General features: G+C 44.3%; 1 protein-coding gene across 1 annotated transcript in view; it reads left to right on the forward strand.

Moving 5' to 3' along the window:
• Positions 1–16,041, forward strand: part of Wwox (WW domain containing oxidoreductase) — a 914,000-nt gene that overhangs the window by 49,059 nt on the left and 848,900 nt on the right. Inside the window, exon 5 of the mRNA XM_032888027.1 lies at positions 2,872–2,978. Within this exon, the coding sequence (XP_032743918.1) occupies positions 2,872–2,978 (107 nt within the window). The remainder of the gene's footprint in view (positions 1–2,871; positions 2,979–16,041) is intronic.

A 16,041-nucleotide genomic window follows, 5' to 3' on the forward strand; every position in this document is an offset into this window, starting at 1 on the left:
CATTGCATTGATGTGAACATTTAGGAAGGATCTAGGTTTTGCCATTTTCTCAAAGATTTTTATGGGTCCATTAGGTCCCGGGTAACAGATGAAGTTGCTGTTGGCCCATCGGTGCTGCCTCTCCATGCAGGTAACAGTGTCACAGCTACCTTAGCTTCTAAAACGTGGCATTTTTGGAGGCTGGGGAGATGGCTCAGTGGGTAGAAGTGCTTGTTCTGAAATCCAGCGCTCAGCCTCAGAGCTGAGGCTCAATCCCTGGAGCCCACAGGGAAGGAAAGAACTGACTTCTGGAATTTGTCCTCTGATGCCCACATACATACATGCGTGCCCCTTCACACACACCTGTGCAACAATATAAAAAGAATAAATTGTTCTTTGATATCCACATGCATGCATGCATGCACACACATATAAATGCATCCATGGAAATAGTAATAAAACAGGTTTTGAAAAAGGAACTGTGTATTCTCTTGGATTTACTGTAACTTTAGGAAATGAGGTATTGGGCCTGGAGAGATGGCTTGAGTGGTTGAGAGGGCTTCCTGCTTTCTAGAGGACTGTGTTTCAGTCCCTAGAACGCATGGTGGGTGCACAGATAACTCCAGATTCATGGGACCTGATGGCCTCTGTGTGCACCACACACATGTACCATGTCCATGCACAAATGTACACACACAAACACATATGCATTAACATAAAATGTATCTATAAAATACATATCATTTTGCCATTTAGAGCGCCGGCTAGGTTTTCAACTCTAGAATGAGATTTCTTTCTTCCTCTCTCTCACCCTGTACTTTTCCATCCCCATTTTTTTTAGATGATTTTGACACGTGGATTCAATATCTATACATATGTAGACTCTTTCAATTTTTCGGCTTATCCTCGTGACATTTTTTTCAGAAGTGTTTCCCTAGGAGTTTGCCTTTTAAAACCTTATAAATTTATCATCCTAAAGTAGTTGGACATTTCACAAAACCTTTCTAGGGTTTGTGGGTATGTAGTCCTCTTAATATTTATACTTTATTTTAATATTTTAAAATTTAGGAAAATACTACACAGGATCCAATCATGCCTCTGTGTGTGATTGGTGGAGAGGACTCTCCCTGAAATCACCATTGCAACTTACAAAGTTTATTTATTTTTATTCATTTATATTTTAAAGATTATTTATTTTATTTTATGCACATGAATATTGTGCCTGGATGTGTGTATATGTATATGTATATGTATATGTATATGTATATGTATATGTATATGTATATGTATATGTATATGTATGTATGCACCATGTGTGTGCCTAGTGCCCATGGAGTTCAATAGAAGGCATTGGGTCCCTTGGAACTGAAGTTACAGATAGTTGTGAGCTGCCATGTGGGTTTTGCACGCGGAACCAGGGTCCCTGTAGGAGCAGCCAGTGCTTTTAACCCCTGGCCCTGCTCTCCAGACCCTATTTATGTACTTTTACATCGTTTATTAGTAAGAGAGTGTGAGTTTGGGCACATGAGTGTCATTGCACGTAAAGGCTAGAAGAGGACATCAGATCCCCTGGGTCTAGAGTTACAGGAGTCTGCGAGCTTCCTGATGTGGGTACTGGGAACTGAACTTAGTCTTTTGGGAGAGCAGCAAGTGCTGTCAACCGCTCTCTAGCTCTCCTTTCCTGGAGATCATAACCATTCTGCTTTCAGCCACTGTGTCTGATACCATTGGGAGTGATGGCGTGTGCTTCTGTTTGCTTCTGTTCTTCTCTCTCTGGCCTTTTGTAACATCTGGTTCCCTTGTGTGTCTTACTATTTTAGGCTCTCATTCCTGAGGTCTTACATGAGAATGTGAAGTAGTTGGAGGGATCATTGAGGCTCTGGATAGCAGGCTCCTTCCTCCAGAGAGCTTATCATTATCCCTTGCTTTGTAGTTAGGTAGGGACAGGCCACTTTAGTCCATTCAGAAACTGAAATGCCTGAGGCCGAGCTTCCTGAAAGGCTGGCCTGACTCTGGATCTCCTGTGAAACAGTAGCCCTGGCACATTTACCAGGACCCTTCCTTATGGACCTGGGACTTACATTTATGTCTTTCTCTACCTGTAAGGCACAAGCTTAGCCTGTCTTCTGTCTCTCTTCTACTGTTGTAGAACTGGAAAATGACTTGAGTGACCTCCCATAGTCCTGCTACGTGTTGCTTTGCCTTCCCAAACCTTGGCCTCCTGAGGCTGTATCATACTTATCCGATATTTTCAAAGAAGGATGTGTGTGTACATACCTGTGTGTGCATGCATAGGCATGTGTTTCCACATAGGCATATGCTTTCATACACACACACTCAGAATATTTTCTGAGCATATATATATGCACACACACACACATACACATACACACATACACACATACACATACACATACACACACACACACACACACACACACACACACACACTCACACACACTCAGAATATTTTGTAGCTGTTCTGACTGCCACAATTGCTGGATTTGTAAGTTCCAGAAACACCTATCACAGAGTAGACTATGGGGACCTCTCGTTACACAAAGGATCTAGTCATGGTTGGTAGGGAAGCAACTGACTGTGGCCTGAACTCTCTTGGACTGGGCCCTCATCTTTGAAATAGCTGTTTGCCTTCTCTGTCAGCAGGGCTCTGCTGCACGTGTAAAGTAAGACATTTTCTCTATCATGTCACAAAGGGCACTAGCACCCTACTGCACAGTCTCACCCACTGAAATTATCTCCTGGCGTGTCCCTGTCCCCTGGGGCACAGAATCACCTCTGCTTGAGAACCACTCGGTCTTGTCGGTGCTGTCCACTGACATGTCCCTTTATGCTAGCGTCATTTCTAATGTGGACTTTTCCTTTTAACCGCAGGGTTCGAGACTGCCAAGTCCTTCGCCCTCCATGGTGCGCACGTGATCCTGGCCTGTAGGAACATGAGCAGAGCCAGCGAGGCCGTGTCCCGCATTCTGGAGGAATGGGTAAGTGCTCAGATGCTTAGTTCACTAACTGTCAAATCCGAACACACCGCAGGGGAGTGCATGGAGGTTTCGGCGCAGTGCGCACAGTGCGCTGCTCTTGGAATGACGTCTTCGCTTTCTGAGTCATATTCATGTTGTTTACTGTGTGGAGGAGAGGGTGAGTGAGACCATTCTTACCCATGCATTTGTTTATAGTTCACCGCCACTGCCACTTGCTTTATTACGAGAACGTTTACTTATTTAAATCTTTTATTAAGAGAAACGAAATGCCCTCGGATGCAGTTGGGATGCGTGTGCTCACGCAACATTGTTTACCTGCTTCTGCAGCCATTTGATTGCTTTCCTTTTCATGGTTTTATACATGGATGCTTTATGTTTTAGTCATTTTCATCCGGTTGTTGCCCTCTTTAATCCCTCCTCCTGCTAAGGCTCTTCCTCCCCAGGGGTCCCCCTTGACTTCATGGAGTTAGGGGGTAAACCATGCAAACAGCAGGGGAGATGGCACTGAACAGTAGCCACGGCTTGTTCAAACACAGGAGGGTCCACCCCACAGAATTCAAGGCTCCTCAGAGAGTCACATGGAAGCCGGATGGTAACACCTAGGCGAGTCTTGTTTTCCTGCGAAAAGAGAAGGTAAAAGGTAAATGTCCTCCCTGGACCCTGAAAGGCACACATCGCCTAAGTTTGGAACCTTTTTCTGGAGAAGTTTTACACACACACACACACACACACACACACACACACACACACACACACACACACACACACACACACACACACACCCACACACACACACTGATCCTTGCTTTGATTGGCTCATCTAATACACTGCACCATCTTTCCTAGAGTGAAGTCTAAATAGTCTTTGGGCTAGGGCTTTGCTCCCTGGGTACAATTCCTGACAAAGAGAGAGGAAGAGGGAACATTTGTTTTGGCTCAGGTTTCAGCCTAGAGCTGGCCCTTTGCTTTTAGACCAGTGAGGAGGGAAGCAAGCCAGAAGGAGGGAGAGAAAGAGAGGACAATGGGAGACAGGGAGGAAGAAGGGAATTGGTGGGAAGACTGATTGGGGCTTTCGTGTATCCTCTAGGACACCTCATACCCTGGTGTCCTATATTACTCAACTAGGCACCCCTTTCTAATTTCTAGCACCTCTCAACTGTACTGTGGGATTCTGTATCAATCAGTAGATCTGCCCATCCATGAAGTCAGAATCTTTGTGACCTAATTTCATCCCCCAAAGCTCCACATATGAGACTAGCATCATGGAGTAAGCCTTCATATATGAACCTTTGGGGGACATGGTATCTCCAAATCATATGACTCTATTCTGTTTACCGGTTGCATGCTATTCCAGTATGTGCTCATGCATTACATTAACCTGCGTCCCGTTTTGGGCGCTCAAAAGTTTTTAGCTGCGCAAAAGTTTTTAGCCTTCTTGTGCTATTACAAGTGATACAGTGTCATTCTATTGCTGCATCAGAATTTCTCCTAAATTCATGTGAAACTAGGTCTAAAGTATGTGAGCCCTCTGCAGTTTTTAGGTCTGTGACTCACCCATGTGGCTGAACCTTAGCAGTGAGCCCCTCTCTTCACTGGCTTACATATGCAGCTGTCACTTTGGTGGCCTGGTTGTTGCAGTGTTCATTCCTGTTGATTGTTTGAGTTTGCCTGGTGTCTCGAGGATGGTTAGACTCCTCAGATTTTGATTCAATGTGTTTCAGACTGGAATAGTATGATTCCATTGGCTTCAGTAATTCTGCAGCTAGCACACTGCACAAAGATATCAATGTTGAAGCCATCTCAGAATAGGATGGCATAGCTCAATCACTTTTCATCTTTGAGCTGATCCTTTTCTTAGACTACACCACAGATGGCAGCAGGCTGGTCTGTATCTAGTCTATTTTGACATCTTAAATCTGTCTGTCCTTTATTTTCATCTATTTGTTTATGGTTATCATTTATTTAAATCCACAGTCTGTCTCTTGCCTACCAATTCTGTATTATTTGAATCTGTCTGTTATCTATTTATCTGTCTGTCTATCTATCTATCTATCTATCTATCTATCTATCTATCTATCATCTATATATTTATCTAACAATTTATTATCTATGTATCATTATCATCTATCATCCATCAATCATCTATCACCTATCATCCATCAATTATCTATCATCTACCATCCACCAATTATCTATCTATCTATCTATCTATCTATCTATCTATCTATCTATCTATCTATCTATCTATCATCTGTCTGTCTTACCTATCACCTGTCTATCTAACATCTATCATCTATCTGTCAACTGTCTTTGATCTGTCAGTTACTTATTTGTCTCTTCATTTATCTATCATCCATCTCTGTTGCCATCTCTCTTACTTTTTCTTTTTTCAGGCAGGATCTCACTGTGTAGCCCAGGCTAGCCTTGAACTCACAGTAGTCATCCCATGTCTGTCTTCTGAGTTCTGGAATTACAGGGATGAGCTACCTTGTCCTGATTCCACTACCGTTTGATACATAGAGGCAGAAATTCCTGGATCTACCTCAGGCAATCTCTTAATACATCTTTCACATCTCTAACGAAGACGGTTTAATGAGGTGATCTTAGAGACACAGCATGTACGCTCCCCTCCTTTCATGTTAGGCCCTAACGGTGTCCCTGGGAGCCAGCCTCAGATGGTGGGAATTATCACCCTGTAATTTCATCGGACAGCTTCTTGATGTGGAGTAGCAATCCTACAGGAATGATTATCTGGAAACATTCAAGTTAGGGACCTGGGGACAGGAAACACTAGTGGAAACAAATGCATCTCATGCAGTTGCAAACACTGAAATTGCATCCTAGAGGGTTCGGAGTATAGAAACTCAGCCCCTTGGTCGTATCTTACTGGTACACTTGTTCTCTGGGTATTCCTGTTCCCCAAGCTGGTGATTACAGAAGCCCAGATTTAGCATCTAAAGCCAGGGTCACTATTTCCTGTCACTGCCGTCCCTGTCAGTGCAATGGAGAGAGCCAATACTGTCACCTTCTTTATGTTTGGACCCCATACCTTCCCCTCACGCCCACCCTTGACGTTTCTGGTCTGATTTTCTTCAGACTCCTCCTTCTTCCTGTCTCTGCACAGGGATCGCTGGCATTCTGGGGAGAACTGTCAAGGTCAGTTTAATCCACTGCACGTTTTCAGTCAGCAAGCCAGCTTGAATGTGATCATACTTTACCTGGGGTGGACCATGTCTGCACCTGCCTGGGGATGTAGTAAGACATATTGCCACCCTGTGGAGGTTTTGAGTGGTTTTTGTTGAGTGGTTGTTGCAGCAGGAGCTCATTCAGAAGTCCCAGGGCATTTTGGCTTCATATTGACCTGTGCCAAGGCTCTGCTGCCATCTTTAGCTTAGCTCTGGAGATGGAGTTGGTCTCCATCGTCTTGGCTTGTTCCACCCAATAAAAGTACATTCTATGATCTCCATTTTCCCATGTCTTCATGTCTGTGTCTTAGCCAGTGGAATGTTTTTTCTCAATTCCCAGTGTTGGGGCAGCCGACTGCCCTCATTCATGGAATTCCTGTCATAGACTGTGTCCAGGCATGGTCCATTACAATACAAAAGCCTAGTCTTCATTTCACAGAGGAGCCAAGGCACAAGTGTCAAAGAAGGGTAGTGCCCAAAGCCACACAGTTTGTGAGCTCAGGGAAAGGGCCCTTGTTTATGCCATTGGCCTTGAAGATCAGTTGTTCCTTGTCCCTCTTGTCTGAATGTCCCCTCCTTAGGTTTAGATCCTTTGGTGACAGCCAGATGGTTAGTTTCAGTCATATTTAGAGAAAGCAACTCATTGACATGAACACAGCCACATCCCTCTTCCCCTTCCTACTTTCCTCCTCCTCTTTGTGTGTAGCACATTCTAGCTGGAAACTCACTATGTAGTCCATCCTGGCCTTGAACTTATGACACTCTTGCTTTAGCACCTCAAGTGGAGAGACTACTAGAGTGCACCACTAGATCCAGCCTTGGGTCTACCAGGGGCTAGAGGTGATCTGATGTTGAACTTAGAACCAGTGTGAATACAATAGACCTTTCTTCTTTTGACAACCTAGAACATCTCTGGACATATCCAAATGCCTTCTACGAATGTTGCAACCCATTACTGGCTAATTATCATGGTTATAAAAAGATGTTGTAGGGCTGGACAGTGAGTAAGAGTGTGTACTGCTCTTGTGGGGAACCTCGGTTTCAGTCTTAGTGCCCAGATTGGGCAACTCACAATTGACTATAACTCCAGGTTCAAGTAAAATCAATACCTTCTCTTGGCCTCTGGGCACCTGCATTTACATGCACAAACTTACATACAGGCGCACATGGATACCCAACAGTAAAAAATAGACAAAGCTGTAGTATGTGTGCAAAGACTAGAAACAGATACACACTATGACCTTGGTAAAACGTTTGAACTTCTGGAACTTTCAGCTTCTTCATCTGTAAAGTGCATAGTGTGTGTTTCAAGGCAGAGGTGGTTTGTAGTAAACACAAAGACTTAATGGGTAGGGTAAATATTAACACACGGTGGAGAAAGATTAAGTGCTCAGTTAAATGCCAGCTGCCTTGATTGATAGCAGTGATGGAGGTGCTAATTTCTTACTTATACATGGAGAGCATAGTGAAGCTTGCTTTTCTCACCCTCCACAAGTGACTGGAAGGGGAGCTGTAAGGAGGATGTTTACCAACACGATTTAAGCGGAGCCACGATGAATTGTTTTCCTGCCTTTTTATGTCTAGACTCCCACATTTTGATGCCTGTACACTTAGTTGGTTGATTAGTATTTTCCAGTGCACTTAATATTAGCACTCAGCTGTCATCCGAAAGGCCGTCTTAATTATTTACGTGATTGCTTTTCCTTTGTACTTACTAAGATCTGCTCTTCGCATATATCCAGGAAATGCCATTAAGGGCTCAGTCACCAGGAGCTGCAAGCGGTGGTTATTGAGAAAGGTGAGATGAGAGAGAGAGAGAGAGAGAGAGAGAGAGAGAGAGAGAGAGAGAGAGAGAGAGAGAGAGAGAAGAGAGATATATTAGTGATGGTAGCGGAATGTGTATGTGGCAGAGAGCGCATATGCTAGGTTGATCGTAGCCACCTGATCCAGTGCTGCAGTGCTGACTCACTCCAGTTTTCGATGGTGTTGTTTCTAAGTCTCTTTATCTCCCTGGAGTGAAGACACATGGACACTGATGATGCTGTTGTGTCCTGACAGCCTTCGTCATAGGCATCAGAAGTAGGGGCTTCAGGTCCAGGCGGGTTTAGTGCAGAATTCTATCAGACCTTCATAGAAGACCCGTACCAATATTATCCAAACTATTCCACAAAATTGAAACAGATGGAGCACTACGAATTCCTTCTATGAAGCCACAATTACTCTTATACCTAAACCACACAAAGACCCAACAAAAAAAGAGAACTTCAGACCAATTTCCCTTATGAATATCGGACTTAAAAATACTCAATAAAATTCTGGCAAACCCGAATCCAAGAGCACATCAAAACAATCATCCACCATGATCAAGTAGGCTTCATCCCAGGCATGCAGGGATGGTTTAATATCACGGAAAACCATCAACGTGATCCATTATATAAACAAACTGAAAGAACAAAACCACATGATCATTTCATTAGATGCTGAGAAAGCATTTGACAAAATTCAACACCCCTTCATGATAAAAGTCCTGGAAAGAATAGGAATTCAAGGCCCATACCTAAACATAGTAAAAGCCATATACAGCAAACCAGTTGCTAACATTAAACTAAATGGAGAGAAACTTGAAGCAATCCCACTAAAATCAGGGACTAGACAAGGCTGCCCACTCTCTCCCTACTTATTCAATATAGTTCTTGAAGTTCTAGCCAGAGCAATCAGACAACAAAAGGAGGTCAAGGGGATACAGATCGGAAAAGAAGAAGTCAAAATATCACTATTTGCAGATGATATGATAGTATATTTAAGTGATCCCAAAAGTTCCACCAGAGAACTACTAAAGCTGATAAACAACTTCAGCAAAGTGGCTGGGTATAAAATTAACTCAAATAAATCAGTAGCCTTCCTCTACACAAAGAGAAACAGGCCAAGAAAGAAATTAGGGAAATGACACCCTTCATAATAGATCCAAATAATATAAAGTACCTCGGTGTGACTTTAACCAAGCAAGGGAAAGATCTGTACAATAAGAACTTCAAGACTCTGAAGAAAGAAATTGAAGAAGATCTCAGAAGATGGAAAGATCTCCCATGCTCATGGATTGGCAGGATTAATATAGTAAAAATGGCCATTCTTCCAAAAGCGATCTACAGATTCAATGCAATCCCCATCAAAATACCAATCCAATTCTTCAAAGAGTTAGACAGAACAATTTGCAAATTCATCTGGAATAACAAAAAAACCCAGGATAGCTAAAACTATCCTCAACAATAAAAGGACTTCAGGGGGAATCACTATCCCTGAACTCAAGCAGTATTACAGAGCAATAGTGATAAAAACTGCATGGTATTGGTACAGAGACAGACAAATAGACCAATGGAACAGAATTGAAGACCCAGAAATGAACCCACACACCTATGGTCACTTGATTTTTGACAAAGGAGCCAAAACCATCCAATGGAAAAAAGATGGCATTTTCAGCAAATGGTGCTGGTTCAACTGGAGGTCAACATGTAGAAGAATGCAGATCGATCCATGCTTATCACCTGTACAAAGCTTAAGTCCAAGTGGATCAAGGACCTCCACATCAAACCAGATACACTCAAACTAATAGAAGAAAAACTAGGGAAGCATTTGGAACACATGGGCACTGGAAAAAATTTCCTGAACCAAACACCAATGGCTTATGCTCTCGATCAAGAATCGACAAATGGGATCTCATAAAACTGCAAAGCTTCTGTAAGGCAAAGGACACTGTGGTTAGGACAAAGCGGCAACCAACAGATTGGGAAAAGATCTTTACCAATCCTACAACAGATAGAGGCCTTATATCCAAAATATACAAAGAACTCAAGAAGTTAGACCGCAGGGAGACAAATAACCCTATTAAAAAATGGGGTTCAGAGCTAAACAAAGAATTCACAGCTGAGGAATACCGAATGGCCGAGAAACACCTAAAGAAATGTTCAACATCGTTAGTCATAAGGGAAATGCAAATCAAAACAACCCTGAGATTTCACCTCACACCAGTGAGAATGGCTAAGATCAAAAACTCAGGTGACAGCAAATGCTGGCGAGGATGTGGAGAAAGGGGAACACTCCTCCATTGTTGGTGGGGTTGCAGACTGCTACAACCATTCTGGAAATCAGTCTGGAGGTTCCTCAGAAAATTGGACATTGAACTGCCTGAGGATCCAGCCATACCTCTCCTGGGCATATACCCAAAAGATGCCCCAACATATAAAAAAGACACGTGCTCCACTATGTTCATCGCAGCCCTATTTATAATAGCCAGAAGCTGGAAAGAACCCAGATGCCCTTCAATAGAGGAATGGATACAGAAAATGTGGTACATCTACACAATGGAATATTACTCAGCTATCAAAAACAATGACTTTATGAAATTCGTAGGCAAATGGTTGGAACTGGAAAATATCATCCTGAGTGAGCTAACCCAACCACAGAAAGACATACATGGTATGTACTCATTGATAAGTGGCTATTAGCCCAAATGCTCGAATTACCCTAGATGCCTAGAACAAATGAAACTCAAGACGGATGATCAAAATGTGAATGCATATCGCTCCTGAGAGACACAGCCAGAATACAGCAAATACAGAGGCATATGCCAGCAGGAAACCACTGAACTGAGAACAGGACCCCCGTTGAAGGAATCAGAGAAAGAACTGGAAGAGCTTGAAGGAGCTCGAGACCCCATATGTACAGCAATGCCAACCAAACAGAGCTTCCAGGGACTAAGCCACTACCCAAAGACTATACATGGACTGACCCTGGACTCTGACCTCATAGGTAGCAATTAATATCCTAGTAAGAGCACCAGTGGAAGGGGAAGCCCTGGGTCCTGCTAAGACTGAACCCCCAGTGAACTAGACTGTTGGGGAGAGGGAAGCAAGGGGGAGGGTTGGGAGGGAACACCCATAAGGAAGGGGGAGGGGGGAGGGGATGTTTGCCCGGAAACCGGGAAAGGGAATAACACTCAAAATGTATATAAGAAATACTCAAATTAATAAAAAAAAAAAAAAAAAAAAAAGAAGTAGGGGCTTTACATGTGGAAAACTTGGTGCCAGCCATTATGTTGGGCAAGCACTACAGACACTTGGCTCAGATTTTTTTTTTTTCAAGACAGGATCTCACTGTGTGGCCTAGAACTCATGATGTAGACCAGGCTACCCACTGCCTCCTGAATGTTGGGGTCGGTGGTGTGTGCCTCCCCTACACAGATGAGCCTTCAGTCTGCTGACTCCTTGTCCTCATGTTGGAGTCTTAGGTGTGGGTAGGTGATGGTGTGGAGTGCTCAATCACAGCTCTAAGAAGTTTCCCAGAAAGCCAGTAGCTTTGTGGCTACCTCAGAGCCATTCAACAACTTTGTGGGCCGATGAGGCCTTAGCGATCATGGGAATTTTCTCTTAGTCCCTTTGGATAGGAAAAGCTTAACACTGCAGTTTGCTTTTCCAGATGGAAGTTGTGATGCATGATGTCTTCTCATGCAGTGTTAGTACCTGTAAGTGTGTATGTGTCTGTGTGCATACGTGTGAATATATGTAATGTGTTTGTGGGTGTGCATTTGTGCATACATGTGAGTTGTGTGTGTGTGTGTGTGTGTGTGTGTGTGTGTGTGTGTGTGTGTGTGTGTGTGGGTTGTATGTGGGTGGCTGACATAGAAGCTTTCTGCCTAAGTTAATGGCTTGCCTTGGAAAACATGGTTGTTATCTGAGACGGTCCAAGGTACAAAGCTCATCCTGTTGTTTTGAATGTCAGCTAAAAACCCCACAAAACTATTAATATTATCACTAATTGTCTTTGTTAGGGTTTTATTGCTATGAAGAGACACTATGACCATGAAAACTCTTATAAAGGAAAACATTTAACTGGGACGGGATTACAGTTTCAGAGGTTCAGTCCATTATCATGATATTGGGGAACATGACCGCAGGCAGGCAGATATGGTGCTAGAGAAGGAGCCGTGAGTTCTACTCTTGATCTTCAGTCTGCAGAAGGAGACTGTGATCTACTGTGAGGCTACTGGGTTCACAGTCGCTTGAGCATATGAGACCTCAAAGCCCACCCCCACAGTGACACACTTCCTCTAACAAGGCCACACTTCCTAATACTGCCACTGTCTTTGGGCCAACCATTCAAATCCATGGGTCTCTGAGGTCCATTTCTACTCAAACCACCACAGGAAAGTTCATCCTAAATCAGACTCTGGATTTTCTCACTTGTTTGCTTTAAAAGTTGTTTTTCTGCACAGCATTGGATTTCAGTGAGTAAAGAATGATATAAACAGTTCCGCGAGGCAGCAAGAGCTCTGTAAACTGTTTAGCTTGAGCCAGTAAGCATAGCACTCGCAGCAGAAGATGAGGATGAAGTTCTCACGGTCTCCTTGGGGCATTTTCACATGTCATTTGCTGCCATCTTCAAATGGTATCGAGGTGCCAGTGTGCTAGGCAGTGTGCGTAGCACTAGCAGTGAACCACATACACCATGTGACTAGCCCATCTGACAGCCAAGGCTTTGGGGTTGGGTCATTCCTGGGGAGTGAGTGGGGAATCTGAAGCCACATCACCCCAGTTCTCAGCCATTCTGTTACTGTTACCCAGTCTAAAATTCCTGGTGTGTGTTGTTCCTAAAGATTGGCCCTAGTTTTCTTTTTTTTATTCATCTGTCTATCTGTTGATCTATCAATCTGTCTATCTATTAACATACATGCATCAGTACTTTGCCTGTGATGTCTGTATGAGGGTCAGACCCCCTGGAACTAGAGCCGTAGGCACATGTGAGTTGCCATGTGGGTGCTGGGAACTGAACCCGGGTCCTCTGGAGTAGCAGTCAGTGCTCTTAACCACTAAGCTCCATATGTCTCTCTCTCTCTCTCTCTCTCTCTCTCTCTCTCTCTCTCTCTCTCTCTCTCTGAGTGTGTGTGTGTGTGTGTGCAGCAGCGTGCATGCACTTGTTTATATGTGTGAGTGCAGATGCATGCATGCATTCCATGACATACATGTAGACATCGGAAGACAGTCTTGGGTATTGGAACTTGCCTTCCGCTTGCTTGAGAACAGGTATCCTATTTGCCACAGCCACGGAAGCTGGCCCGCGAGCTTGTGTCTCTACTCCTCAGTGGAATGCAGGAACTGCCATGCTACCATATCTGCTCTCTTGTGGGTTCCGAGTAGCCCCCTGAAGGACTTCATGCTGGCAGGGAGATCCCTCCAACTGCCTAGTCATCTCCAGTTTTCTTGTAAGGAAGAATGACCTTGAACTCCTGATCCCCTGCTTTGACATCTCATGCATTTAGATTGTGGCCCGGCATCATCACATCCAGGTTTTCTGGCGCTAGGATTGAGCTTAGGCCTTCGTACAGCCAGGCAAGCACTCTCTCAGCTGATGCACGCACTCCTCGTCTTGACAAGGCCTGCTAAAGGACTCAGCCCGATACTGTATTCAGAGTGCTTCATCTGTGTGTGAGTCAGTGTCTCATGGTGGGAAATGTGTCAGTAACAGGAGGGTACCTGTGGTCACCTAGGTAGGAACTTCCCTACTCTCTGTAATTTGATGTCATTGATAACTGGGTCAAAGGAGTCTGCCTCTTCCCTTCCGCCCCCTCCCTTCCTTGTTAAGTGCTATGTAGTGTATTTACTGTTCTGCTAAAGTTGCCCATTTGACCTTTCTTGTCACAGGCCCAGGAAAGATTCTTTATCAGTTAATAAATTATTCATCCTCTCGTAGACATAATTGGTTGCTAAAATATTCTGAGTTTTCTCTGTCTTCGGAATGTCTGAAAAATTGTGCCTGGTCCTTCTCCTCCAACTTTTCCATCTCATTTCTCATTCTGAAAATTTTGCATCGACTCACTCTCAACTGTATTCCCTGTTCTTTGATCACCACTTCTGTGTCTTCATTTTTTTTTCTCTTCTTCCTGGCCATCCCTGGCAGTCTTGAACGGAATCTTTTCAAACTTTATATGCGTTCTGACCGTTATGTAATGAGGGCTGTGGTTCACCGCAGAATTTTAAGAGGACAAGCAGGAAGCACAGGTGCCTAGCTCCCGACCATCACCCCCAATTGTGTGCAGCCCAAAGAAGATCCGTCCTTTCAATAATGTGGGCTCCCCTGGGTTCTTATTAAGCAGTTTTGACACAGTCTGAAAAGACAGATTCTATCTTCAGATGGTATCTAGCCAGTGGCTGCGAGGCCTGCTTCTGACCACTCAGCTTTTAGCCTGTTATTTAAGAGGGGAGAAATATACTTGAGACTGTTTTTCATGTTTATTATGGGGCATTCAGAGTGCCTCAGATGTAGTGTGTATTAGATTAAACAGAACAGAAATAGTCACTGTGCTGATAAAACCATCCAGGCAAGGACATCTAGAGATCAGCAGTACTGAAGGTGGTGTTTCAGGCTGGCCAGCACATGGGGCCGAAGGTCAGGGTTAACCCAAGAGAAGTATTTAAAACAGAACTAATTCAGGTCCTTGCTTTGGAGTCCTAGAGATTTAGGTTCAAATTCTGACACGAGCAATTGCCCATTGATGCCCCTGACTTGTTTCCTGTAGAATAGCATTAGTGACAACTTTCAGGGTCACCACAAAGATAAAGTGCAGCCTCGCAGAGCTCTTCTGCACAGAGCCCAGCATGTTATGGTTCAGAAAGCTGTGTGTACCATTGTCCAACACAGATCCCTGAATTAGACAGATGTGTCCGCACAACTTGAAAAAGCGTTCTCTCCTTGTTCTAGTTCAGGCTCCTCTTACAAAAATACCATAGGCTGCGGTCTTAAGCAGTAACCATTTCCAAGTGTTGCAGAAGCTGGAAATCTGACCACTTTGCCTGCTTGGTTAGATTCTTGGTGAGGATTGTTTTCCTGTTTTAATAACTCACTATGTCACTTCATGTTAAAGAGCAGAGAAATGGATGGGAGAGAGAGTGGAGGAGGAGGGAAGCAGGGAGGGAGACTCTCCCAAGCTGTCTTCCTATTGGACACCCTCATGTTCCCAGCATTGTCCGTCAATACTGAAACGAGCTGAGATAAAAGAGTGGAGTCCCCTTCCATCCTTAGGAGGTAGAGGGGTGACTGTTATTGCTTGCATGACTTAGATCTGGCTGGCCTTGCGTAGGCTGGGGTTAGTGCTGAAGAGAATTGGAGCTGGCAGAGCCCACCCTGCATCCCCAGGGGATTCGTGAGACCTGGTGTCTGTCCCTGTCCCTGTCAGCTGGAGGATGTAGGTGCAACCAAATTTTGAGAGTTCCGCAGAAGCAAGCCTTACAGGTGCGTTGTTGTGGCGTCAAAGCCATCAGTTCTTTGACAGTTCTCCCTTCAAGAATGGAGCCTGGCACTCCTTCACCTATGTGAGCTGGAGCTGGTGAGTTGTCTCTGCGAGCCCCATGCCCTGGTGGTGATGGAGGGTGACCCCCAAGAGAGGTGAAAGTTCCCAGAAAGGCATTCTGGCATCTTCTTTGCATACTGTCTGTGTCACTGGATCTGGGGCACCGTATTGGGAGAACACTCAAGCCACCATGTGAAGTCTTTGCCGCCACAATGCTAGTTAGAACCCACCCAGAACCCTCTCGCCAGCTCGACCTTCTGGTACCCAGCTGCTACCTTTAGATTTACATGCTACGTTCTTTCAGATCCACCTAGTGACCAGAACATTTCCCAGCTTACGTCCTGCTAACTTTGATTAGACACCGAGTGTGTACAGTGTTTGGTCATATGCTTTTGGGGAAAACAGTAGTAACTAACCCAGGAGCAGTGGCCTCCAGGGGAGAAGCCATCTCTGAGACAGACTGGACCCTGCGGCAGAGTGAGCTCCTCAAAGTGTAAGGCATCTGAAGTTTGAATGGCTTCCTAGGTGCCTTGCATGT

This window comes from Rattus rattus, chromosome 17, assembly GCF_011064425.1.
Source record: "Rattus rattus isolate New Zealand chromosome 17, Rrattus_CSIRO_v1, whole genome shotgun sequence".
Lineage (NCBI taxonomy): Eukaryota > Metazoa > Chordata > Mammalia > Rodentia > Muridae > Rattus > Rattus rattus.